The sequence below is a fragment of the Leptonychotes weddellii genome, chromosome 5, assembly GCF_054177405.1.
Source record: "Leptonychotes weddellii isolate Sample4059 chromosome 5, ASM5417740v2, whole genome shotgun sequence".
NCBI classification, from domain to species: Eukaryota; Metazoa; Chordata; class Mammalia; order Carnivora; family Phocidae; genus Leptonychotes; species Leptonychotes weddellii.
Window position 1 is genome coordinate 159,996,083 of NC_138373.1, and position 25,797 is coordinate 160,021,879.

General features: G+C 46.6%; 1 protein-coding gene, 1 long non-coding RNA gene and 1 other non-coding gene across 9 annotated transcripts; 2 read left to right on the forward strand and 1 right to left on the reverse strand.

The window, feature by feature from the left end:
- Window positions 1-535: 535 nt before the first annotated feature.
- RABL2B (RAB, member of RAS oncogene family like 2B) lies at window positions 536-25,797 on the forward strand. Of its 7 annotated transcripts, none has more exons than XM_006735368.3 (9): window positions 536-656; window positions 2,660-2,822; window positions 18,434-18,463; window positions 19,622-19,701; window positions 20,410-20,489; window positions 23,668-23,779; window positions 24,117-24,214; window positions 24,556-24,639; window positions 24,827-25,797. In XM_006735368.3, the coding sequence occupies exons 2-9, from the start codon at window positions 2,716-2,718 to the stop codon at window positions 24,905-24,907; spliced, it is 672 nt and encodes a 223-aa protein (XP_006735431.1). In that variant the 5' UTR covers window positions 536-656; window positions 2,660-2,715; the 3' UTR covers window positions 24,908-25,797. The 7 variants fall into 7 exon arrangements, with proteins under 7 accessions (XP_006735431.1, XP_081678887.1, XP_081678886.1 ...); XM_081822760.1 differs by lacking the exon at window positions 536-656 and adding an exon at window positions 922-1,109 and having other exon boundaries at window positions 24,120-24,214; XM_081822763.1 differs by lacking the exon at window positions 536-656 and adding an exon at window positions 1,116-1,519.
- On the forward strand, window positions 3,326-12,088 carry LOC145721946 (uncharacterized). The gene is made up of 2 exons (XR_014145986.1): window positions 3,326-5,416; window positions 6,461-12,088. It is a non-coding gene; the product is annotated as an uncharacterized LOC145721946 (long non-coding RNA).
- Window positions 8,514-8,586, reverse strand: TRNAK-CUU (transfer RNA lysine (anticodon CUU)). The gene has a single exon. It is a non-coding gene; the product is annotated as a tRNA-Lys (tRNA).

Sequence of the window (25,797 nt, forward strand, 5' to 3'; positions counted from 1 at the left end):
CAAACCAAATGCAAATTTGTTTTCGCACTTTCCATGTTTACTTGTACTCTTTGCTTCATAAAGCCACTGATAATTGAGGAAACTTTCTGTCAAGTACGGGATTTCTAAACATTTTTTTAGGATTTTTATTTATTTGAAATAGAGAGTGAGCAGGGGGAGGGGCAGGGGGAGAGGGAGAAGCAGGCTCTCCGCTGAGCAGGGAGCCCCGTGCGGGGCTCGATCCCAGGACCCTGGGGTCATGATCTGAGCTGAAGGCAACGGCTTAACCGACTGAGCCACCCAGGCGCCCTGGGATTTCTAAATATTTTAATAAAGAACAAATGAAAAACCCACAAACTACAAATTCCTACACCAAAAGGAAAACACGACCCAGCTGCATTTACCCGTGCCCGCGCACCTCACCATCGCAGGAGGCCCGCCCCTCACCGCCCGCCGACCCTGCAGCCAACATGCCCCACCCAGCCCCGGCAATCGCGGGCGTCTACCGCACTCCCTCCCGGCACCGCGCTAGCCAGCCCGTACCCCGGAGGGGTCCTTCAGGCCTCCGGCCGGGCAGCCCTCCTGCGGGTCCTTGCGCGGTTGCGTAGCAGCTGCGAAGACGCGAACCGAGCCGGAAGCGGAGTGCGGCGCCGAGTGAACCCCGGCTGGCCCGAGGGGTCCGAGGCGGGACCGGGGCGGGGCGGAACGAGGACCGGGGTGGAGCGGGACCGGGGCGGGGCGGAACGGGGACAGGGCTGGAGCGGGACCGGGGCGGGGCGGAACGGGGACAGGGCTGGAGCGGGACCGGGGCGGGGCGGAACGGGGACCGGGGTGGAGCGGGACCGGGGCTGCGCGGAACGGGGACCGGGACGCGGTGGGACGGGGCGGAACAGGGACTGGGGCGGGGTGAGACGGGGACCGGGGCGGGGTGGGACGGGGGACGGGCGCCGACTGGGCCATGGCTGGCCACCGGCGGGCCCACCTGCGGAGTCCGGGGTCGTACCTCGTTTCCCTCAGGTGGCAGGCCCAGCCTTGGGATCCACCGTCCTTGGGCCCTGGGCGGGAGAAGGACGGATCGTTGGGTTCACGCAGCGGTGTGAGGGCAAGGGCAGTCCAGCCTGACAGGGAAGGTTGGTTCCCAGATGTGTTGGGTGCCCAAAAGATGTGGGTTGAATGAAAGAGAGCTTGCGAAGTGGATGGGGAGGACAGCGACAGCTGTTGAAGGTCTTCGACCCTGGAGTTTAGGTCAGGGTTTGGCTTTGGAACAGGTCAGTCTGCTCCAGGGGGGAGATGGAAGGGGCAGCCCCTCCCTGTGCTCACCAACCATCTACCACTTGCCAACCACTGGTCATGAGGCTGACGGTACCCGGGTAAACAAGGCTCAGTCCGGACCTGAGCAGTGCTACAGTCAGGGAACTCTGGGTCCTGCTGGCATTTCCCACCCCGACGCTGTGCACACCCCTGTCCTACCTCTTGCCACAGTAGACTCCGCCAACATTGTGTCTCCTTTCCTCTGAACCCAGCGCAAGGTCTGCTCATGGTGAATAGAGCCTGAAGCCAGCATTTCTCTGTGCCTAATTGACTCAGAATCTGTGCTATTGCGTGTTCTTGGTACAGTTTGAAAACTTCTATTTGGCAGTGAGGAGAGAAGAAACAGAGCTAGAGATGATGTCACACCTAGGTGTTCGCACCGGGTGGCGGGTGATGTCTTGTACAGATGAAGAATGTGATGACTAATGTTTGGAGTGGGCAAGAATTAAGTATTCGTTTTTCATATGTTATTTGTCCCTCTGTGGCAGAATCTACTAGTCCAAATCTGGTAGGCAATTGCCTGAGTCTGCTGCCAAGGGAAGCAGTCTCGGTGCAGGTACAGATTTGGCGTCATCACTATTTAGGAGATACTTGAAACTAGTAGAGATTGAAATAACCCTAGAGAAGAGGGTCTGCAGAATGCCCACACTGAGAGAGAAAAAGGCAGCTACTGATTGCAGCAGGGTGAAAAGTGAAGGGGAAGGTGGAGGCATGAGGTAGGTGATCAGGAATGCACATTAGATGTCTTTGGCTGTGTGGTCTGTCATTCACTGAGAAGACCTTAGGTCTACAGAACACTGTCTCTGTCTCACATTGATTGTTCTTTTGTCCTGTTTTACTGGGGAGAAAGCTTGCCCATGTGCAACTTGTCAAATAGTCTTTCCAGGTGGGAGTAGGAGGTGTGGCCCTGAACATAGCTGCAGTAAGGAGATGACATAGAGTAAACCACCCAAAGAGGATTTGGGTGGGGACAGGATTACAACCCCACAGTTCAGCAAGTGGCGGCCGGGTTGGTAGTGAATAGAGAGGAATGGAAGTGTGTCCTTGGGCCTTGATCTCATCAGCTTCTCTCTCCTGTCCAGGAAGGGGAAAAAGTAGATTTAGTTGAGGAAACTTCTCATCTCTTTTTTTTTTTTTTAAGATTTTATTTATTTATTTGACAGAGAGAGACAGCGAGAGAGGGAACACAAGCAGGGGGCGCGGGAGAGGGAGAAGCACGCTTCCCGCGGAGCAGGGAGCCCCATGTGGGGCTCCATCCCAGGACCCCGGGACCATGACCTGAGCCGAAGGCAGACGCTTAACGACTGAGCCACCCAGGCGCCCGAAACTTCTCATCTCTTTAACAGTAGCCTCTTCTTGATCTTCCCAGACAGTGACAAGACCCCACACGCACACACCTTCCCCGGGCTGAACGGCCAGAAGCCAATGGCCAGCGACAAAGCCAAACCCTGTGAGCTCAACCAAGAGAAATACGATGCTGATGACAACGTGAAGATCATCTGCCTAGGGGACAGCGCTGTGGGCAAGTCCAAGTATGTTGGGAGATGAGAGAAGGAAGACTAGGCCCAGAGCAGGTCGGGGTGGCACAGAAGAGCATGGCTTCTATAGGGGTGATAAGGGAGTAGTCTTGGCTGGAGCCCAGGTGTGTGGGGGGAACAAGGGGGATCACAGCAGCTGTGTGTGTTGGGGAAGGGGGAGCAAGTCATAAGGACTGAGTAAATAGAGCTTTCTTCAGGAGTCTTGGCAGCACATATGGGACAGCTCACCCTGGAGACTACTGAAGCAGTCCAGGGTGAGGCGGTAAGAGCTGAGGGATCCTGCATGTTCTGTGTGGGCCGAGAGTCTGCGAGTGGGAATGGAGACCAATGACAGATTGATTGGAGGTGGTACAGATGCCTTCTTGGAGGAGCTCCCCAAGATGAAGCAGAGTGGAAGGAAATGAGGACTGACTGTGGTCAGCCTGGAGATTGGCTGACTCTTAACTGACTCCACTGCCCATGTGCACAGTTTGGGACTCCCCACCTGGTGAGTTGAAGGGGACTCTGCAGTGCATGTCCTTGTCTGCCTTCACAGCAGGAAGGTAGACCAGACATCTGCTTGAGTCCTGTCTCCTAGGTGCTCCAGAGCTACCTTGTCTTGAAGCTTCACCATTGATTCCAGGGGCTTTGCTGGTTTTTAGGCCATCTTCCTAAATTCACATTCTCTCTGCCCCACCCCATATGCATGCATTGCAGATCTAGTTTAGTGTTTTACAGTTGCTTTGACCATCCTCAACAGTTGCAGTCTGGGGAGATTGCACAGTAAAGAACACCCCCTATTTCCCAGCCAAGTGTAGTGTTTCCCAGCAACAGAGCAGGAATGGCGGGCGGATAAAGAGCAGGTGGGGGCTTTGGAGAGCATAGCTTGGTGTGAGGCCCAAGGTGGCCTGCCTGCTTCCTCAGCACTGCCCAACCCAAAGTTCAATGCTGCTTTCTTACAAGCCTCGCTAAGGACAACAACAAAAAGAATCCAGGAGGTTAGCAGGATTTCAAATAGCACAGCATTGGTCTCTATGGCCACAGCATCTGGAAAACAAGCAGGGCTGTGGGGCAGAAGCACCAGGCTTTCTCTGCGGTGCTGTTCTTTCTCATGCAGCAGGTTCATACCTCTTGATTCCATTTCCTCTTTGTGTCTGTGTTTTTGGCCCCCCAAGCCTCTGTTGAGGATGGGTTCTAATGACATAGCTCTCTCACTGCCTTCACTCCTGCACGTACCCCCTTCCTGAGTTGGATGCTACTGCAAGATGTTCCCCCCTAACGATCTCTGACCTGGCCAGCTCATGATCTGATTGTCCAGCCTGGGTCCACTTTAATAGACATTTCACTCTACAAGTGCTGAGTACTAACAGGGTCAGACCCTGCTCTAGGTGATCAGTAAAAGGCCCTCTCTGTGTGCCCACTTATAACCATGTCATTTGGAGGCCCTGCCGGTCCTCCATACATTTTCCTCACATTTTCTGTACCCCTGGGCATTGCTGACCAGTACCGAGAGAAACCCATACTCCCTCTGTAGCTTCTCTTTCTACAGCTCAAGAAACCGTCTTCCCCTTTTGCGGGGGCGGAGTTCAGGCTATTTTGGGCCTTGCCTTTCTTTTGTGTGTATAGATTTTTTTAAAAGATTTTATTTATTTGAGAGAGAGAAAGCACAAACAGGGGGAGAGGCAGAGGGAGAAGCAGGCTCCCCGCTGAGCAGGGAGCCTGATGCAGGGCTTGATCCCAGGACCCTGGGATCATGACCTGCACCGAAGGCAGATACTTAACCGACTGAGCCACCCAGGTGCCCCTCGGGCCTTGCCTTTCTTAAAGATTTCTTTGGACCCAGATGCTCCCTCTGCTTAATATCAAAACATGGCCTTTCCTTATCCGCTCTTTCAGAGGTTAGCTCCAGATATGGTTTGCCCCCTGACTCAACCACTTAAGCTCCTGGCCTCCCTTTGTTTGTGTGTGGGGGGGGGAGTGGTGGAAGGATAACAAGGCTTACTTCACAATGTTTCCTAAGTGACTAGCCCAACATTTGACACATGGTAGGTCTTCAGTGGGTCTTAGTTTTATCTTCCCGTCTGCCACTAGTTTGACCTGATGAAGAAAATGAATAAAGACAAATCTTTGTTCAAAAACAGAATGGTTAGCTCCAGATGCATTGCCTTTTTTGGGTGATGGCTTTTAGGGTGTCATTCTCTCTTGGATCACTGTCCACCGTTGTGCACAGAGGGCAAAGATGCACACCCTGCTAGGGCGCGTGGTGTAAGCACAGACTGGAGTTGACTAGGGGAGATTAGGGAGTGGGATACACACAGCCTGACCCATGTCCCATGCCTTATCATCCCCAAGGGCCAGGAGGAGATGGGCTGGATGCCTGGGGAAGGGGCCTCCAGAGAGGGGTGCGGCACCTGTGACACTTCACATGCTTCTGGGACAGGAGGGTAGGGACCATCACTCTTCCATGGCCCGCTCTGATGGGACGAGTCTCTTGAGCTCTGCCTTCCTCCTCCACTTCAGGAGCGCATGGTCTCTCAGCGCAGTATCTGAGCACATCCCTCTGGACCTCTGACAGCAGTAATTTCACTGGGAGATTTTCCTACTTCCGTGTAAGAAAGTGGTGTATTTTCTTTATAATATGGATGCTGTTTCTTTTCAATTATAAACAGAATCTATTATCTTTCTACAAGGGAAGCTACAGTTTAAATCTTAGAAATATAAAATCATAGCTAGAATGTGTTCAATTTATAGACAGATAAGGAGTGGCCCTTAATATGTGGGGGAAAGTGCAGTTGTAGTCTAAGGAGAGGGGTCAGGGCAGGCCTATTTGTGAAGGTGACATTTGAGCAAAGGTTTGAAGAAGGCAAGGGAACAAGCCATGCGTGGGGAGGAGCATTTCAGCTAGAGGGACTGGCCAGTGGCTGGAACAGAGGGAGCAGCGGGAAGGCAGTGGGAGAGAAGAGAGCAAATGGAAGAGGGCCTTGGGATCTGAGGAGGCTTTGAACTGAAAGAAATGGAAAAACATGGGCTGGTTTGAGCAGAGGACTGACCAAGTCTGAATAATGTTTTAACTGGATGACTGACCAGGCTCAGAATAGCTGTTCCTCTCAATCATCAATAGAAAAAGGAGAGAAAAAAAAGTAGTAAGGAAACATTTTGACAGCACATTTATCAAGCTTGATTATTCATAGAGATTATATTTAAGACTTTCTAGAATCATGACTAATTACGAAGAGCACCTTTTCAATTATTGATGCTTGATGCTTATTGGTCATTGGAAATCCTCCTCTGTGAAATGCCTGTTTAAGCTAGTTGCCCGTCTTTATTGGGTTGTTTGTCTTTTTATTATTGACTTGGAGGAATATCTTCAGACATTTGACCAATGATCCAACCTTCTTCTAGTCTGTGGCTTTTCACTCTATTACTGGTGTAGTTTGATGAACAGAAACAATTTTAATAAATTGTTAAAAAATTAAAGAAAATGTTTGAGATGTAATTGATATTTAAGATTGTCACGGTGTACGACGTGATGATTTAACAAACATATTATTGCAAAATGATTGCCGCGATAAGGTTTGTTAACACATCCGTCACTTCACGTAGTTATCTTTTTTTGGTGTGGTAAAAACACTGAAGATTTCCTCTCTTAGCAGCTTTCAAGTATATGGTGCAGTGTTGTTCGTTCTACTCACCGTGCTGTACACGAGATCCTCAGACCTTATCCGCCTTGTAACTACGAGTGTACCCTTTGACCAACACCTCCCATTTCTCTGTGCCATGGAATATTACTCAGCCATTTCAAAAGAGGGGACTCTTGCCATTTGCTACAACGTGGATGCATCTTGAGGGCATTATTCTAAGTGAACTAAGTTAGAGAAAGACAAATCCTGTATGATCTTACGTGTATGTGGAATCTTAAAAAATAAATAAATAAATACATAAAAATAGAAGATGCAAGTTCATAGGTACAACACATTGGTGGCTGCCAGAGGTGGTGGGTAGGGGTGGGGGTGAAGGGGGTCAAAAGGTACAAACTTCCAGTTTAAAATACACAAGTCATAGGGACGTAATGTGTGACCTGGTGACTATAGTTAATAACACTGTACTGCATATCTGAAAGCTTATTAAGAGAGTAATCTGGAATTTCTCATCAAAAAAAAAAAACTCTGTAGCTATGTGTGGGGATAGACGTTAACTAGGCTTATTTCGGTGATCATTTCAGTTTGAAAAAAGTCTTTAACTCGCTTTGAGTTAGTTTTTGGTGAATAGTATAAGATAGAGATCCAGTTTCATTCTTTTGTATGTGGATTTCTGTTTTTCTTAGCACCATTTATTGAAGAGACCATCCTTTCTCCATGGTGTATTCTTGGCTCCATGGTCAAATATTTGACCATATATGTGTGGGCTTATTTCTGGGCTCTCTATTCTGTTCCATTGGTCTATGTATCTCTTCGTATGGGAGAATCATGAAGATTTGGTCCTATATTTTCTTCTAAAAGTTTTATAGTTTCAGCTCTTAAGTTTAAGTCTTTGATCCATTTTGAGTTAACTTTTATATATGGTGTGAGGGAAGGGGCCCACCTTCATTCTTTGGCATGGGAATATCCAGTTTTCCCAGCACCATTTAAGAGACTCTCCTTTTCCCATTGAATGGTCTTTGGCACCCTTGTCAGAAATCAATTGACCATATATGTGAGGGTTTCTTTCCGAGCTGTATGTTCAGTTGGTCTGTATGTCCATATTTATGCCCAGTAGCATACTGTTTTGATTATTGTAGCTTTGAATGAAGTTTTGACCTCAGGGAAATGTGAGTTCCTTAGTTTTGTTGTTCTTTCACAAGATTGTTTTGGCTACTTGGGATCCCTTGAAATTCCATATGAATTTTGGGATGTGTTCTTTTATTTCTGCAAAAATGTCATTGGGATTTGGATAGAGATTGCATTGAATCTGTTGACTGCTTTGGGTAAAGTTATCTACCTCGAAACAGTAAGCCTTCAAATCCACGAACACTGATGTCTTTCCATTTATTTAGGTTTTGTTTAATTTCTTTTAGCAGTGTTTTATAGTTTTAGTGTACAGTGCTATGTCTTCTTGGTTAAATTTCCTTTTCATATTGCTCATTGCCAATGTATAGAAATACGGTTTATTTTTGTGTGTGGATTTTATATCTTGCAACTTCGCTGAATTTATTTGCTCTATTACTTTTTTCGTGGATTCTTTAGAGTTTTCTGTGTATAAAATTATGTTACCTTTGAAGAGAAGGAATTTTACTTCCATCTTTCCAATTTGGATGCCTTTTCTTTGCTTTTCTTGCCTAGGTGCTTGTGTTGAGGGCTTCTTGTGGCTAGTGTATTGAATTAAAAATAGTCAGGTCCCTGATGGATAAGGGACATAAGCCACCCACCCACAGTCAGCAGGTAGTTCCCTCAGCATCTGAGTGCCCACTTTGGGGAAGTGAAAACCCTGGGGTTGTTTTGACTGAAGGTGCACTCTCAATATACCCACACAAAGGAAGTCCCAAGATTTAATACTTAGTACATCCCAGAAGTGGGAGTGAAATGGGCCAGGGGAAGACCAGTCCTCCATCCTGGGTCACAAGCGAGCAGTACAAGGTGGTTGGGGTAGGGGTCACAAACTATTTGCTGGCTCAAATTGAAGTGGTTATTTATTTATTTTTAATTTATTTATTTCTTTAAGTAGGCTCCGTGCCCGGCGTGGGACTTGAACTCACGACCCTGAGATTAAGAGTCACATGCTCTACTGACTGAGCCAGCCAGGCGCCCCTTAAGTGGTTATTTTAAAAGGTGCCAGGGAAAAGCAAAGTGGGAACTTGGGGCGGGCGTCCTAAGGTCAGGTTCTTTTTTTTTTTTTTTTTTTAAGATTTTTATTTATTTATTTGAGAGAGAGAGAGCACATGAGAGGGAGGAGGGTCAGAGGGAGAAGCAGACCCCCTGCCGAGCAGGGAGCCCGATGCGGGACTCGATCCAGGGACTCCAGGATCATGACCTGAGCCGAAGGCAGTCGCTTAACCAACGGAGCCACCCAGGCGCCCCTAAGGTCAGGTTCTTATCCGAATGTCCAGACTCCGTGTCAGCAAGATTGTCATGCTTGTCAGATACCTGAAGAGCAGGCTTTCATTCTTTCACAATTGAGTATGAGGTTAATTGTGTTTTTTCATATATGGCCTTTATCCTGTTGAGGAAATTACCTTCTGTTGCTAGTTCATTGAATGTTTTTGTCATGGGATGGTGTCGGTTTTGTTAAATGCTTTTTGTGCATTTATTGAGATAAATATATAGGGTTTTCTGTCTATCGATACGATGTGGTTGATTAATTTTCTTAAATTGAACCACCCTTAAATCCCAAGAGAAATCTCCCTTGGCCATGGTGTATAGTCCTTCTAATATGAATTTGGTTTGCGATGATTGTGTTGAAGATTTTGACATCTGTATTCAGAGATACAGTTTTCTTCTACGGCATTGTCTGCCTTTGGAATCAGGGTAATGTTGGCTTCATAGAAAGAATTAGGAAATGTCCCCTCCTTCAGTTTTTTGGACAAGTTTGAGAAGTATTGCTGTTAGTTCATTAAATGCTTGGTAGAACTCTCCAGTGAAGCTACCCAGTCCTGGGCTTTTCTTTATGGGAGGTTTTTGATTACTCCTTACTTGGTATTGCTCTGTTCACATTTTCTTCTACTTCTTAAATCTGTTGGGTAGTTTGCATATTTATAGAAATGTGTGTATTTCATTTAGATTATCCGGTTTGCTGGTATACAGTTTTTCATGGTATTCTCTTATAATGCTTCTTGTTTCTGAAAAATTGATGTTAGTGTCCAATTTCAGTTCTGATTTTGATCATTTGTGTCTTCTCCCTCTTCCCTTGGCCTAGCTAAAGGTTTGTTGATTTGTTGATCTTTTCAGACAGCTAATTTTTTTTCATTGGTGTTCTCCCTTGTCTTTCTAGCCTCTTATTTCTCTCCACTAAAATCTTCATTACTACCTCTCTCTTACAAGCTCATGTTTAGTTTGCGCTTTTGTGTCTGGTACCTTAAGTACCTGTTACTGATTTGAGATCTTTCTTCATTTTTAAGGTATGTGCTTATAGCTATAATATTTGCTCTTGGCGCATCTTTGGTTTCATCCTGAAGTTTTGGTTAGCTGTGTTTTCATTTTCATTCACCTCAAGGCATTTTCTAATTGTCCTTGTGATTTCTTCTTTCACCCATTGGTCAAAGAAGGGGAGTAGGAGAGGAGAAGCAGGCTTCCCACCGAGCAGGGAGCCCAATGCGAGGAGGGAACTCGATGCGGGACTCGATCCAAGGATCCTGGGAACATGACCTGAGCTGAAGGCAGACGCTTAACGACTGAGCCACCCAGGCACCCGACCCATTGGTTGTTTAATACTGTGTTGTTTAATTTCCACACAGTTGTGAATTTTCTGGTTTTCCTTCTGTTAGGCATTTCTGCTGTCATTCCATCTTATTGGAAACAATACTTTATATGATCTCAGTCTTTTTAATTTTATCAAGACTTTATGCTCTCACCTATGTTCACTTGAGAAGAATGTGTACTCTGCTGCTGTTGGGTACAGTGTTGTCTGTACGTCTGTTAGGTTGGACTGGTTGTAGGGTTGTACAAGTCCTTGGTTCCCTTGTTGGTCTGTCTCAGTTGTTCTGCCCATTACTGACAATGCGGTTGGAAATCTCAGCCAACTACAGCTCCCTTGGCTTCTGTCAGTGTTTCCTTCCTTTCTTTTGGGACTCTGTTTAAGGTACATATATATTTATAACGTTTATACATTCTTGATAGGTTGAAACTTTTATCAATGTGTAGTATCCTTCTTTCTCTCATAACTTGTGACTGAAAGTATGTTTTGTCTGACTGTAATAGAGCTGCCCCAGCTCCTTTTTGGATACTGTTTGCATGGATTATCTTCCTCTTATTTTCAGTCTTTTTGTGATGGATCATGTATTTTAATGTATTCTGCCAATCTCTCACTTCTTTTTTTTTTTTTTTAAAGATTTTATTTATTTATTTGAGAGAGAGAGAATGAGAGAGAGCACATGAGAGGGGGAAGGGTCAGAGGGAGAAGCAGACTCCCTGCCGAGCAGGGAGCCTGATGCGGGACTCGATCCAGGGACTCCAGGATCATGACCTGAGCCGAAGGCAGTCGCCCAACCAACTGAGCCACCCAGGCACCCCAGTCTCTCACTTCTAATGGGAAAGTTGTTATCCATTGACATTTGAAACAACGATACTTAAATTATTAGTAAAGAAGGACTTATTTCTGCCATTTAGCTATTTGTTTTCTGTGTCTTTTTTTCCTCAATTATTTCACTACTGCCTATTTGTTTTTTGATTTTTTTAAAGTGTGCTATTTTGATTCTCTTCTTCCTTTTTTGTATAATGCTTTAATCGTTTCTTAGTGGTTACCTAAGAGATAACAATTAACATCTTAAACTTATAACAACCTATTTGATTAATACCAATTTGTCATAACAGCACAAAAAAACACTCTGCTCCTAGATATCTCCATCCCACACTTTGTGTTGTCTCGGCGCAGACTTCATCTTTATATATTAAGTGCTGGTTAACATAGATTTGTAATTATTGTTTTATGTATTTGCCTTTTAAATCATATAAGAAAAGGGGGAGTTACAAACCAAAAGTACAGGAATACTGGCTTTTATATTTACCTATGTAGCTGCCTTTACTGAAAATCTTTATTTCTTCATACAGCTTCAAATCACCATCTAGTGTCCTTTCATTTTAATCTAAAAGAGACTCACTTTAGCATTTCTTATAGAGTAGGTCCACTGGTAATGAGTCTTGTCAGCTGTATATCTGGAAATATCTTAACTTCATTCTTGAAGGATCATTTGCTGGATGTAGAAAATCCTGGTTGACAGCTTTTTAAATATGTCATCCCACTGCCTCTGACTTTAGTGGTGTCTGATGAGAAAGTGGCTGTTTGTCTTATCAAGGATTTTATCTTTAGGTTTCACCAGTTTGCCTGTGATGTATCTCAGTGTGGACCTCTGGGTGTGTGTACTCACGTCTTGCATCAAGTTTGGGAAATTTTTTGGGTTTTTTTGTCTTTTTGCTTTTAAAGATTTATTTGAGAGACAGAGCCTGGTGCAAGCATGTGTGTGTGTGTGCACAGGGAAAGGGGCAGAGGGGGAGGGAGAGGGACAGCAGACTCCGTGCTGAGCACAGAGCCTGATGCGGGGCTCGATCTCATAACCCTGAGATCATGACCTGAGCTGAAATCAAGAGTTGGATGCCCAATTGACTGAGCCATCCAGATACCCCAAGTTTGGGAAGTTTTTAGGCATTGTTTTTTCAAATCTCTCTCTTTTCTTTATGATGCATATGTCAGTATGCTTTATGTTATCCCACACGTTCCTTTGCCCTGTTCACTTTCTTTTTTTTTTTTTTTACATTTTTCTCTTTTTTTTTTAAGATTTTATTTATTTATTTGACAGAGAGAGACACAGTGAGAGAGGGAACACAAGCAGGGGGAGGGGGAGAGGGAGAAGCAGGCTTCCCACGGAGCAGGGAGCCCGATGCGGGGCTCGATCCCAGGACCCTGGGATCATGACCTGAGCTGAAGGCAGCCGCTTAACCGACTGAGCCACCCAGGCTCTGTTCATTTTCATTCTTTTTTTTTTCCTCTCCAACTGGGTAATTTCAATTGCCTTATCTCAAGTTTGTTGATCCTTTCTTCTGCCTGCTCAAGTATGTTGTTGAAACCCTCTAGTGAGGGTTTTGTTTTGTTTTTTTTATTTAATGTGCTTTTCAGCTCCAGAAGTTTTGTGGGTTCCTTTTCATAATTTCTGTCTCTTTATGAATGTTCTCATTTTGTTCATATATCATTTCCTGATTTCCTTTAATTCTTTGTCCATAAATTCCTTTAGCTCCTTGAGCACATTTAAGATAATTCCAGTGTCTGTATTTCTTCTGAGATTGTTTCTGTCCAATTCTTTGTTTCATGAGAATGGGCCATATCCTCTCATTTCTTTGTTTGCTTTGGCTTTTTTTTTTTTTTTTATGAGAATTAGGCATTCTGAGTATCTTAATGTGGTAACTTTAGAAATCATGTTCTCCCACTCCTCAGGGATTGCTGATTTCTGCTTGTTTGGGGCTAGAGTTATCTGTTTGTAACTTTTCCAAACTATTGTTGCAAAGCGTGTATTCCTTGTTGTGTGTGGTCACCGATGTTTCTGTTCTGTTATCTGTGGTCAGACCACAGTGACCTGACAAAGATTTCCTTAAGTTTCTGGCTCCAAAAAAGGAAGGAAAAGCAAAGGTGTTCCTAACCCTTGAAATCTCCGACAGATGCTAGCAAGGGAACCCTGAAGCCTGAGAGAGCTGAGACCTAAATGTCCAAAACATGCAACCCAGACTTTCTAAGGGCAGTCTTTCTACCGCCACCCCTGGCCCTAGCCTGGTTCCTGGAGCCCAGGTCACGAGGTCAGCACAGCGGGCCCGAGGGATGGGTGGTGGCAGCTGCTTGGCCTATGTTGCTCTTCCACCTGGGACCAGCTCTCTGCTTTCATGTAGTGCTCTCCTGCTTGCTATGTGTCCAGTCAGGTTCCAGAGTTCGGAAACGGTTGATTCTGATCAATTTTTCCAGTTTACTGGATATCTCAGTTGGGGGTTCACCCCCTAGAACTTCCTACTCCACCATTTGGTTAACGGCCTCAAGGTTCATTTTTTTCCCAAGCATATTCAATTGCTTGGACACCATTAATTGATGGAACAGTTCTCGACCCCATTGAATCATAGTGATGCCTTTGTTCTAAATGCCATGACCACACGTGTGGCAGCATATATTTTAAGGGCTTATTTAGTGTCTGTCTTCATCTGCTACAATGTAAGCTCCATGAAGACAGGGATCTTCATCTGTTTAGTTCAATGTTATGTCATGGCACCTAGCATAGTGTCTGGCACGTGGTAAGCACTCAGTAAATTTAACTAGTTGATACTAAAATTACTTGTCTATTTTTTTGAGAACATTTATGATGTTATCATTTTTATGATATTAAACACGATACCACAGTGAATATTTTTCTGCCTACCATCTTGGGTACACATTTAGGCCTGCGGGGAAATTGCCTAGTTTTAGGATTAGCTCAAACTTTAAGATGCCCATATTGCTCTCCAAAATAGTTATGTTACGTGTACACTCCTGCCAGGATGGTATAAGAGTTTCTGTTGCTCCACAAAATCCCCAATGTTTGGTGTCTGAATTTTGCCAGTCTATAGGGCTGTGAATGCTACTTCATTCTGTTTTAATTTGTAATAAAATGATTAAATCGTTAAATTAAAACACTGAGCATCTTTTTATATATTTGCTATCCATTCATCTGTTCATATTGTTAGTACACAGGTGGTTTGTGTGTTCTCTTATCAGAGCCGTTTATATTTTCTGTATATTAATTCTTGTCAGTTGTTGGCATTGCATATATCTTCTCCCTGTCTGTGTGGTTTTGGCTTGCTTTTTTTTTTCTTAACTTTTCATTTTGAAATAACACAGATTTCACAGGATGTTGCAAAGAGAGTACAGAGAGGGCTTGTGCACCCTTCACCAGCTGCTCCAGTGATAGTATCTTAGGTAACTATAGAACAACATCAAAGTCAGGACATTGGCATTGGCTTATTAGTGCATGTATAATTCTGTGTCATTTTATCACATGTGCAGGTTTCTGTAACCATCATTGGCATCAAGATACAAAACTTTGGTCATGTTACCCGTTTCTAGTCACACCCACCCCACCTCACTTCCCACCACCACTGACCCCTCTAACCACCAATCTGTTCTGCATCTCTGTAATCATGTCATCTTGGCAACATTGTATAAATGGAATTATACAACCTGTGACCTTTTTCACTCCACAGAGTAGTAACCTTAAGACCCATCCAGGTTGTTGCACTATCAATACTTTGTTCCTTTTTGTTGCTGAGTAGTATTCCATGGTGTAGACAGCCACAGTATGGTTTTCTAGACTGTTCCAGTCACCTGTTAAGTGACATTTCGGTTGATTCTGGGTCTTGGCTATTACACATGACACTGCTGTGAACACGTGTGTAGGTTTTTGTATGGACATGAGTTTTCATTTCATGGCTTAATCATACAGTGAGTATATGTTTCATTTGTTAAGAAACTCAGATTTTTTCTAGAATGTCTGTTTTCCCACTAGCAATGTATGAAAGACGTGGTTTTCCTACACCCTTGCCAACATTTAGTGTTGTTGCTATTTTTTATCCTGGCCATTGTGACAGGCGTGTAATGATAGCTCATCGTGGTCTCAGTTTCTATTTCCCTGGTGCTTGGTGGCGTGGAACACCTTCTCCTGGGCTTATTTGCCATGTGTACATTCCTCTTTGGTTAAATGTCTCCTCATGTCTTTTGCGCATTTTCTAAATGAGTTTTTTTTTTAACTGAAGAGTTTTGGTAATTCTTTACTTTCCCAGGAACTGGCCTTTGTTCGATGTGCTCTTTGCAGACATGGTCTTCCCATCTAGAGCTTGTCTTCCCACTGTCACAGCAGGCTTTCTCATAAAGCAGAAGGTTTTACTTTCCATGAAGTCCAGTTTGCCACTTGTTTCTTTTACGGATCATGCTTTTGGTGTTACCAAAATCATGGACTCTGGTCTTTGCCAAGCCCTGGCTCCAAAGCATCTTTTTCCTATGTTTTCTTCTAAAAGTTTTATATTTTTACATTTTATACTTAAGTCTGTGATCAGTTTTGAACTAACTTTTGTTTAAGGTATGAGGGTGTAGGGTAAAGGGTTATTTTTTTCCTTAAAGATATTCCGTTGGCATCATTTGTTGAAAAGGCTGTCATTCCTCCATTGAATTGCTTTTGCACCTTTGTTAAAAATCAGTTGGCCCTACTTCTGTGAAGCTGTTTCTGGATTCTTTCTTTTGTTCCGTTTGTCTATGTGTCTGTCCCTCTGCGAGCACCACACAGTCTTGACTAAGGGAGCCAAAGTAAGTCTTAAAATTGGGTAGAATGAGTCTTCCCACTTTATTCTTTTTCAAGTTTGTTTTGGCTTTTCTTTTTTTTTTTTTTTTTAAGATTTTATTTATTTGCGAGAGAGACAATGAGAGACAGAGAGCATGAGAGGGAGGAGGGTCAGAGGGAGAAGCAGACTCCCTGCTGAGCAGGGAGCCTGATGTGGGACTCGATCCTGGGACTCCAGGATCATGACCTGAGCCGAAGGCAGTCGCTTAACCAACTGAGCCACCCAGGCGCCCTGGCTTTTCTAATTCCTTTGCCTGTCTATATAAATTTTTCATAATCTCGACAATACCTGTAAAACATCTTGCTGGAATTTTAGTAGGCATTGCATTAAGCCTCTATATAACTTTTAGGAGAATCGACATCATTTTTATATTGAGTTTTCCAGTCCATAAACATGGTATGTCTCTCCATTTATTCAGATCTTCTTTAATATTTTTCACCAGTATTTGGTACTTTTCGGCATACTAGTTCCCCTCTATTCCTGTTGGTTTGTTTGTTTGTTTGTTTGTTTTATCGTGAATGGGTATTATATTTTTCAGATGTATTTTCTCCATTGATTGACAATGATCCTTTGATTTTTCTTCTTTAGCCGGTTAATAGGGTAATCTACATTGATTGATTTTCAAATATTGAACTAGCCTTGCACCCCTAAAATAAATCATACTTGGTCATGGTATACAACTTCTGTTATACGTTCCCAAGTTCTATTTGCTAATATGTTGTAAATGCTGTGTGTCTACATTCATTAAGGATATTGGTCTGTAGAGTTGTTTTTCTTTTTCTGTACTGTCTTTGATAGGTTTTGGTATCAGGATAAACTGACTTCATAAAATGAATTCCCTCCTCTTCTCTTCTCTGGAAGACATTGTACAAAATTGATATTAATTCTTACACTGTTTGGTAGAATTCTACCCTGAAACCATCTGGGCTTAGAGATTTATAGTTCTAGGACTATTCAAATGATCTGTTTCATATTAGGTTAGTTTTGCTTATTTGTGGTCTTAGGAAATGGCCCATTATTGAAATTTTCTGTATTTTCATTTATTTCAAGCACATTGTAGTTGTTCATTTCTTTATTTTTTTAAAAGATTTATGTATTTATTTATTAGCATGTGTACACGGGGCGGGGCAGAGAGAGAGGAAGAGAGAAGCTCCAAGCAAACTCTGCGCGGAGTGCTAAGCACAGAGCCCGGTGCAGGGCTTGATGTCAGGACCCTGAGATCACAACCCGAGCCAAAACCAAGAGTCGGCCTGACTGTGCCGCTCAGGCACTCTGTACTTGCTCACTTACGACAGCTGCTTTAAAAACTTCTATTGGTTGTCTTTTTTCATTCATTTTGAGATCTTCCTCATTCTTAATACAGTAAATGATTTTTCGTTGACACTTGGACATTTTGACTATCCTGTTATGAGACTCTGGATCTTATTTGACCCTTCTGTTTTAGCTGGCTTCCTGTGGCATTGCTCCAGCAGAAGGGAGAGAGGCAGCACTTGGGGCCTCCACTGGCACCATGCAGTGGGGCAGGGGTCTCACTGCCATCTGGTAGACAGAAAGTTCCAGCTCCCTGTTTGGCCTCCTTTGACCCCAGTGCAGCTTGGTCATGTTGTTGAAGTAGAAGTCTAAGCTCCCCACTAAGGCTACAGTTTTTCTGGTGTTTGCATGGTGGTTATAGTCCAAATGTTTTTTGTCCTAGGCAGCAATAAACTAAAATTCCATAAACTGCTTTCATGGGCATCCCATTCTAGTTGAGAGGAATAGACTGTCAATAAGTAAAATACTATTTCTGTTGTGATTGCCCTCAGGTAGAGATAGAGTACAAGATGAGGCAGGACTTGCCTGTTACAAATAAGATCATCAGGGAAGGTCTCATTGCTCAGGTGACATTTGAGCAAAGCCCTGAAGGACCTGCAGAATATTAGGGAAATGGTATTTGGGCAAAAGGCACAGCCTTCCTGGCATCAGTTTTCCGTGAAGAGGCAGGGGTGATTGTGTTCGTCAGCACTATGCAGAGGCAGAAACAGTGGGTCTGAGAGCCTCCCATGGACTGCTATATACAGGTGTAGTAACGTAGGCTGTTTTGTTATGAGGGGCTAGTAATTCTGATTCCAGGTTCCAGGCTTGGAGAATGGGGTAATGCCACTAACTAGATAATTCAGGGGCAGGGACAGGGTTAGTGGGTTAAAGAAACTCACTTTTAGATTTATTGAGTTTATGGTTCACACAGACTTCTCCAGTGTAGATATATGGCAGAGCTCCAAAGACAGGTCTCTATTTCTTCAACTAATATTAGTGACCAGCTGTTAACGGTGCCCAAAAAGGAGTAAGATGGAGTCCCTGCCCTCAGGCAAAGCGGCCGTGGGGGCTGGATCAGTGTTAGAGCTCAGGGGTGCCAGGAACTTAAAGGGAGTCAGGAAGAGGGTAGGTGGGCAGTTCCTGGACATTGTCCTAAAAGGAAACTCTGTGGCTCTGGAGTGAATGGGGGAGGGGAGCCACAGGTGGCCCTAGGTTATCAGCCTGGACAGGGGTGATGCCGTGGGGCAAGGAGGAGGGGAGGTTAGAGGATGTACCTGACCACCTTGCACACTGTCCTTACAGACTTATGGAGAGGTTTCTCATGGATGGATTGTATCCTTCAAGGTTTGCGGTGTTCTGTGTTCCTGTGGTCCTTCCCCCCTCATACCAACTCAACCTCACTGCTCACCCCTTTACTCCAGTGGTCCAGGGAGGAGGGATAGATGAGTGAACACACAGGTTTCATTCATGCTTGTTTCTTACCAGCTGGCAGCACACATCATCGATGCTGCATATTTTGGAGCTTACTCATATTTGCATTTGCTTTCTATCAGGAAGACAGTGGAATGGCTAATAGCACCTGGTCCTATGCCTGGATTCAAACTCCACCTCCTCCTTCTTACTAGCTCTGGTAACCTCTGTGACCTCAAAACTTTGGCTAACATTTTACAGTTCTCTGGTATGAACGAACTTTGTAAAACAGGACCCACTCCCTCCTCCCATGGATTGTCCATGTTATCTAGGTTTGGAGTGAGACACTCCCTGGCAACCGGGATGGTTTTAAAAAAGCTTCCCGGGTGAATCTACGGAGAACCATGGCAGAAAAGAGCTCTGGAGTGACACCACTCCCTGCCCTGCACAGAGATGCTCAGGCCCTTGCCCTGCCGCCCCGCAAAGTGGAGTCTGAGTATATCTTGCTTCACCTCATACCACGTGCTCCTTCGCACCCACCCGCCTGCCTCCCCCCACCCCCTTCCCTCCCCTTGCTGGTTAAAGCTCTCCGCACCTTGCGGCTTCAGGAAGTCTCATTCCCCAGGCTTTTTGTCAGGGTTTCACACACAGGCAGTTCATAAACAGCTTGTCAGCTGTCTGGCTTCTGGAGGCTTTTTTCCCTGGAATTGTCACGTGCTGCTTAAGGCCGGGTTTCCTCTCTGGCCTGCAAGAGCCCCATCCATAAAGGGACTGGGACACCCACGGTTGCATTTTCCAACTACATGAGGCTGTTGATGACGGCTTCTCTGTAAAATTCCATTCCGTGTTGTCCCTGGTACTTAGAGGTCCAGAACACACCCCAGCTTCTCCTGCCTCTCGCCTTTCCATGGAGTCTGTGCCAGTGATCTTTGAAGCTGATCCTCTGCAACATTCATTCCATTTAAAATAAGAAGAACTCCAGAAAAAAAAAGAGAGGGCCAGTTTCATCACCAGTGCCCCCACCCCAAGCACCTTCCCTGCCTTCCTTTTGTTCATCTCTGTTCCTTAACCTGAATGCAGTCGGCCACAGCAGCTGTCCACGTACGCCCTGACCCTGTACAAGCACACGGCCACGGTGGACGGCAAGACTGTCCTTGTGGGTGAGCAGCACAAGGCCGGGCCATGGACTCTCAAGGGGGAGGAGAGGGGAGGGGAGAGAAGTCCATGAGAGAGAGTCAGACAGGAAGGAAGGGAGACCCCCAGCAGAGAGTAGGGGTGATAGGAAGGAGCCTGGGAGCCCAGAGCCCAGGGGAGCGGGGAGGAGGCGCACAAGGCCTCAGTTCCAGCTCTCTGACCTGGTATTCTAATTTAGCCAGCGTAAAGAAATAACAATTGTGGTCTGAGTGTTATCTTCTACAAAAGGTTTTGACTTTCTGTGATGTCACTACCTCCTGCTTGGCTAGGCCACACATCCTGCCTGGCAGTGTCTGCCATCTGTGGTCAACACACGTGGGAAGTCAGCCTAGTTTCAACCTTGGAGGGCCCTGCATCTTGTGGGTGGGGGAATGGGGAAACCTACCTTCTCCCTTTTGGGACTTCCTGTCTGCATTCTCCTTCCTCCTGGCCTGGCCATGTGTTTCCCTCTTACCCACTCCCATGCACACACACGTACACAGACTTCCCATGGCACACCCAGGTGCGTTGTGTCCTGATGACGCACACATACGAGCTGTGTGGTCTTTGTTCCTCCCTGTCCTCCCCACATGTTGTGTTTCTGCACACACAGATCTGCACAGAGATGCTCAGGGTGTCCGGGTCTCTCTGCCCTCCAGCCGCATCAGACAGACAGAGTTGTGTTCATGTTGCAGACTTTTGGGACACAGCAGGCCAGGAGCGGTTCCAGAGCATGCACGCCTCCTACTACCACAAGGCCCACGCCTGCATCATGGTACGAAACCAGCTGGGCAGTGGACGAAGGCTCTGGGCAAGCTTGAGGGGTGACCCAGTAGTGCTGAGCCCTCCTCACCAAGCCTGGGTACTGGGGGAGAGGGGATCAGGGCAGCCTGGGGAGGTTTCTGAGCGACAGCATGCGCGAGTGAGCTTCTCTTCAAGTGGGGCTGGATGAGGAGTCCCCATCCAGGGGGTGCAGCACATCCAGGGCCTCAGATTCGGGCATGGCGTCTAAGAGGCAAATACAGTCCTTCCCTGATAGGAGCCACCTCCTCCGACAGGCTCCCAAGGCCCCCTCGACTGTCACCTGGTGCTGCTCCCAAACCAGCCCCTCTCCTCTATGCTGTCTAGAACGCAGTCTTCAGGGGGCTCCCCATAGCCACAGGGTAAAAAGTGCCGTAAGAGGACCTGAGGGACAGCTAGAGAAGCGCAAGAGGGCCGTGCAAGTCTGTGTCAGTGGGGCCTCCTGCCCAGAGCCCTGGCTCCATTCACAAGCTCCATTATCCCTTAACACAAAATCTCTTGAAATTTTCCAAATTGTAATATTAGTACCTGTAAGAGGACAGAACAAGAAGGTGACTGGGTAGGGCACTGGGGGCAGTGCAGGCCAGCAGTCTCACCTGGAGGCTCACATAGTCAACATCTCTGACCCTGGAGAAGTGGGAAGGGAGAGCGCAGCCATGTCTGTTCCAATTCTGCACTGGCCTTTGGGGCTCTGAGCTTACCTGCACTCTCTCTCTGGGAGTAGCCTCCTCCTGCCTCTGACACCTCTCCATTGGCTCCATTTGGACCGTCTTCTGAGGCCTGGGGGTGTCTGTCCTGCCAGCATTCCTACATGCCTGTCTGCAGCTCTCTGCTGCATGGGGCCTGGCATGTAGAAAATGCTCGGGTGAGCTTCTCTTCAAGTGGGGCTGGATGAGGAACCCCCATCCGGGGGTGGAGCACATCCAGAGCCTCAGATTCAGGCATGGCGTCTAAGAGGCAAATACAGTCCTTCCCTGATAGGAGCCACCTACTCCGACAGGCTCCCAAGGCCCCCTCGACTGTCACCTGGTGCTGCTCCCAAACCAGCCCCTCTCCTCTGTGCTGTCTAGAACACAGTCTTGTGGTGACCATATGGGGATCTGAGAGTCCCAGAGGGAGCTGCACTTTGAAACCCTGACGGGGATGCTCCTCATCCCTGCCAGGTCTTCCTCAGCTCTTGAAACAAGGAGAGGTAGCTCAGGAAACCAGACAGATATGGATGAGAGGTGACTGATGGCGGTCACGGGAGGCAGCCTGGTGTCGAGTGGATTCCAGAGGATTCATTACAAGTGTGCTTTATAAGTAGTCTTTATTGGGGATTCAAGACAACGTGGTCATTTGTTGAAATGGGGCCTGGGTGTACTGTGGAGGAGCCTCCCAGGTGGACCTCCTGTTGCCTCAGCTGTAACAGCTGGCTGACCCTCGCCCATTGCCATGCAGGGCAAGCCCCTGGCGCTGGGAGAGGTCCATTTGCTCCCATGAAGGGCTGGGTGGTTCAGAAGGAAGAGCAGCCATTCCAGCAAGTTACAGGGTTGTCCACCTCGATCCACTGTTGTGCTGGGGCAGTTTGGGCCTGTGAGTCCATCCCAGAGGCTGGCCTTTGAGGGGCTCCTGCCACAGGTTTGAGGGGCCCCATCCCTACAGCAGATATTCCAAGCATCTCAGGACTTCTGGCCTCCCCTGCCCTTAGAGCAAGTCTGCAGTGCTCATGCTTATTGCTAATATTTTAAAATAGGTAAAAACTATAAATTGTAAAATTTAATCAAATTACAAGCTACAAAATAATAATAAAAGGTAGTCTTTCCAACTCCGGCCACTGTTGTGAGAGGGGCTGCTGCCATGTGCATGCACCTGCAGGGGGCGGTCGCACAGAACCGCCCCGGCTTCCTGATCGAAAGGAACAAACAGACGTAGAGCACTGAGGGCTCGCAACTCCTTCCCTTCAAGGGTCCGATTCACCTTAAGACTGTGGGTGTGGAGCCAGCGGCCGAAGACAGAGGTGTAGTGGTGGTCGTGAAGCGCAGATCTGGCCAGTAAAAACCTGCCACCTCCTACATGCAGACCACCATCAACAAGAAGCCCGGGCCACCCTCAGCAGCACCAGGCACATGATCTGCAAGAACAAGTACCAACCAGATCTGCGCACGGCTGCCACTTGGAGGGTCAGCGCCGTCCTGAGCAGCCCGAAGCCCGTGACGGTGAAGAGGAAGCCGGCCCGCTCCACCAAGAGCTCCTGAGCACCTGCCCCCCATCTCCAAAGCAATAAAGATGTCAGACCACCTCCAAATAATAATAATAGATAAAAATGACTTAAAAGGTTTAAAATACAAAATGAACAAGAGATTAAACAAAAGTTTAAAATTAAGAGTACACCAATAGTGGGTGCCTGGGTGGCTCAGTCCGTTGAGCATTTGATCTTGATTTCAGCTCAGGTCCTGATCTCAGGGTCATGGGATCGAGCCCCGTGTCAGGCTTCTGCTCAGCAAGGAGTCTGCTTGAGTTTCTCTCTTCCCCCTGCCCCCCACTTGCATTATCTGTCTCTTTCTCTCTAAAATAAGTACAATCTTTATTTAAAAAAAAAAAAAACACATTAGTAACTACAGGGAAATTTTTGAGGCATTTGAAATTATTACAAAGGAATTTTTAAGAAAGATTGATTTATTTTAGAAAGAGCATGTGTGTGCAGTGGAGAGGGGAAGGGCAGAGGAAGAGGATCTCAAGCAGACTCCCCGCTAAGCACAGAGCCCAATGCGGGGTTCGATCTTACGAGCCGAAGATCATGACCTGAGCCCAAACCAAGAGTCAGACGCTCAACCGACTGAGCCAGCCAGGCGCCGCACAAAGGAATTTCAAGACAAAGTTTAAGCAATAAAAATAATAGACTAAGAAGAAACCAAAAATATTTACAGTTTGCAAAAGACTATGCTGGTTAGTACAATGATACATCTTGGTTAAAATAGGTACACAGGATTAGGTGGCAAGATAACAAAAAAGGAATAAACATTTTAAAGGCCACTTTTGGATCCGGAGGTTCTGGGGGCTTCCCTGAGAAGGGCAGGCACAGGGCCTCTCACCTGCTTGTGTGTGTCAGGTGGGGGTGGTGTGCAGACACTGACGCGCCTGAGCTATTTTCCTTCCTCTGTTCATTGCAGGTGTTTGATGTGCAGAGGAAAGTAACCTACAAGAACCTGAGCACTTGGTATACAGAGCTTCGGGAGTTCAGGCCAGAGATCCCATGCATCGTGGTGGCCAATAAAATTGATGGTGGGGCCATCCCTGCATCTGGGTGTCCACAGTCCATGGGGGACCCACCACCACACATTTCCTCCTCCATTCCTGGGACAGTAAACCTTCAGTGATCTGTCCTCCTTCCCAAAATACAGCCCTTGTTTGCTTGCCGTCAATCTCTTTCCAGTAGAGAACTGAGCCAATCTTCCCTCTTCCTAAGACACAGATCCCTGTTAAATGAACTCTTTCTAGGACATGTCCCCTGATTGCCCCTGCCTGTCCCACTTTCTGGAATGGCCTCTAGTGACCCACTCTGCAAAACCCTCTCCCTTTCCCTTGATGGACAGGCCAATGTCCTACCTTCTCTCTACAGCAGACATAAAGATGACCCAAAGGAGCTTCAATTTTGCCAGGAAGTTCTCCCTTCCCCTGTACTTTGTCTCAGCTGCTGATGGTACCAATGTCGTGAAGGTAATGGTGGACTGCAGAGGTTAGGAAAGGCCAAGTGGTCAAGGGACCAGGGAAGCCGCAATGAGAAGGGTTGGCTGCAGGGAGAGGACAGGCCTTGCTGCAGGGGCCATGAGTGGGCAATCCAGAGCAAGCGGTGATAGGAAGGGGTCATGGCTTGTTTTGACAGTAGGGGAGGTGATGGGCCTGGGCTTGGTGGGGAAAAATATATTGGTTGGGACAAGGTGAATTGAGGGGTGACCTTGCTTACTTTAGGGGTGGAGTGTTGTGTGGACATAGGATGGGGACAGGGCGCTGGGACCCACTGCCATGTCTTCCTTCCCGCCACCTCCACCTACCCCCAGCTCTTCAATGATGCGATTCGATTAGCTGTGTCTTACAAACACAACTCCCGGGACTTCATGGACGAGGTTTTGCAGGAGCTTGAGGTAGGTCAAGTGGAAATGTTGGACGGGATAAAGCTTCTCTGCAGAAAGATGCAGAACATAACCCAGTAGAGTGGCTCCTGCTGGCCCTTGCAGGCAACGCATGCTCACCGTGCATGCGCCCCCTAGAAGTATCAGAACTACACGGGGCAGACCCAGGGCCAGGCCTCACCTGCAACCTTGTCCACAGAACTTTGATTTGGAGCAGAAGGAGGAGGAAGTGCCAGACCGAGTGCAGCGTGGCAACATCGAGAGCCCCTCCCCTTCCTGAGTCAGAGAAGGAAGCCTCTCTCCTCGTGGACTTTGGAGAGGGGGCGGTATCTTTCAGAATACCCTCCCCTCAGCAACCCTCCAGCTATGAATTGAAAAATTCTTGCAGGCCATCTCCCTGTCTACCTCCTGCAAGCCCACCCATTCCATTGGCCTGCCCCACTTCCATGGCCCACAACTCCTGACCCTTCCACAGTTGTCCTTTCCCCTGGACTCAGGTACCGGGACGGGGTCTGCACCAGCAAGCACCCTTGACAGGTGTGAGGGATCCACAGCAGACCCTGAAGCAGAATTAGAGATCGTAGCCTCAGCCTCCCCAGGTTGTGTGGAAGCAGGGAAGAGCTTCAGGAAACATGCTTTATGTGTCTCAAATAAAAGGAAATTGAGGTGTTTTCTCTCCCAGAACCGACCTCAGGGCCTATTCATTGTCTTTCCACCAAGGGAATGATTTCTAATCCCTGATGGCCCCTATTCCCAACCCTACAGCTTTGGGGTGGGCCTCCATTCTTTTTCATCTTTAGTGTCCCAACCAACTTTTTTTCAGAAATGGTTTTGAGCAGACAGCTGTTCCTATCACAGGACAGGTTTGCCATTAAAGCCCAGGGAAACAGGTCACAAGTCCTGCCACCCTTAGCTGTACCGTGAGGCATGCCCATTTGGATTCTAAGAAGAGCTTCCCTTTAAAGCCCCTGTTCCAGCCGATGATGCTTTCCTGCCTTTTTTTTGAGGACTGTAGTGGGTACTGCCCTGTGGGGCAGGGAGAGGGGCCGCCCTGCTGCCTTTCCCACTTCCCTCCAGGACTTGTGGTTCACTAGTGTGTTTGTATGATCATCTTGTGCATCATCATTTCCGTTGTTTTCATATTTATAGTAAAGTTTGAATTAACATAAA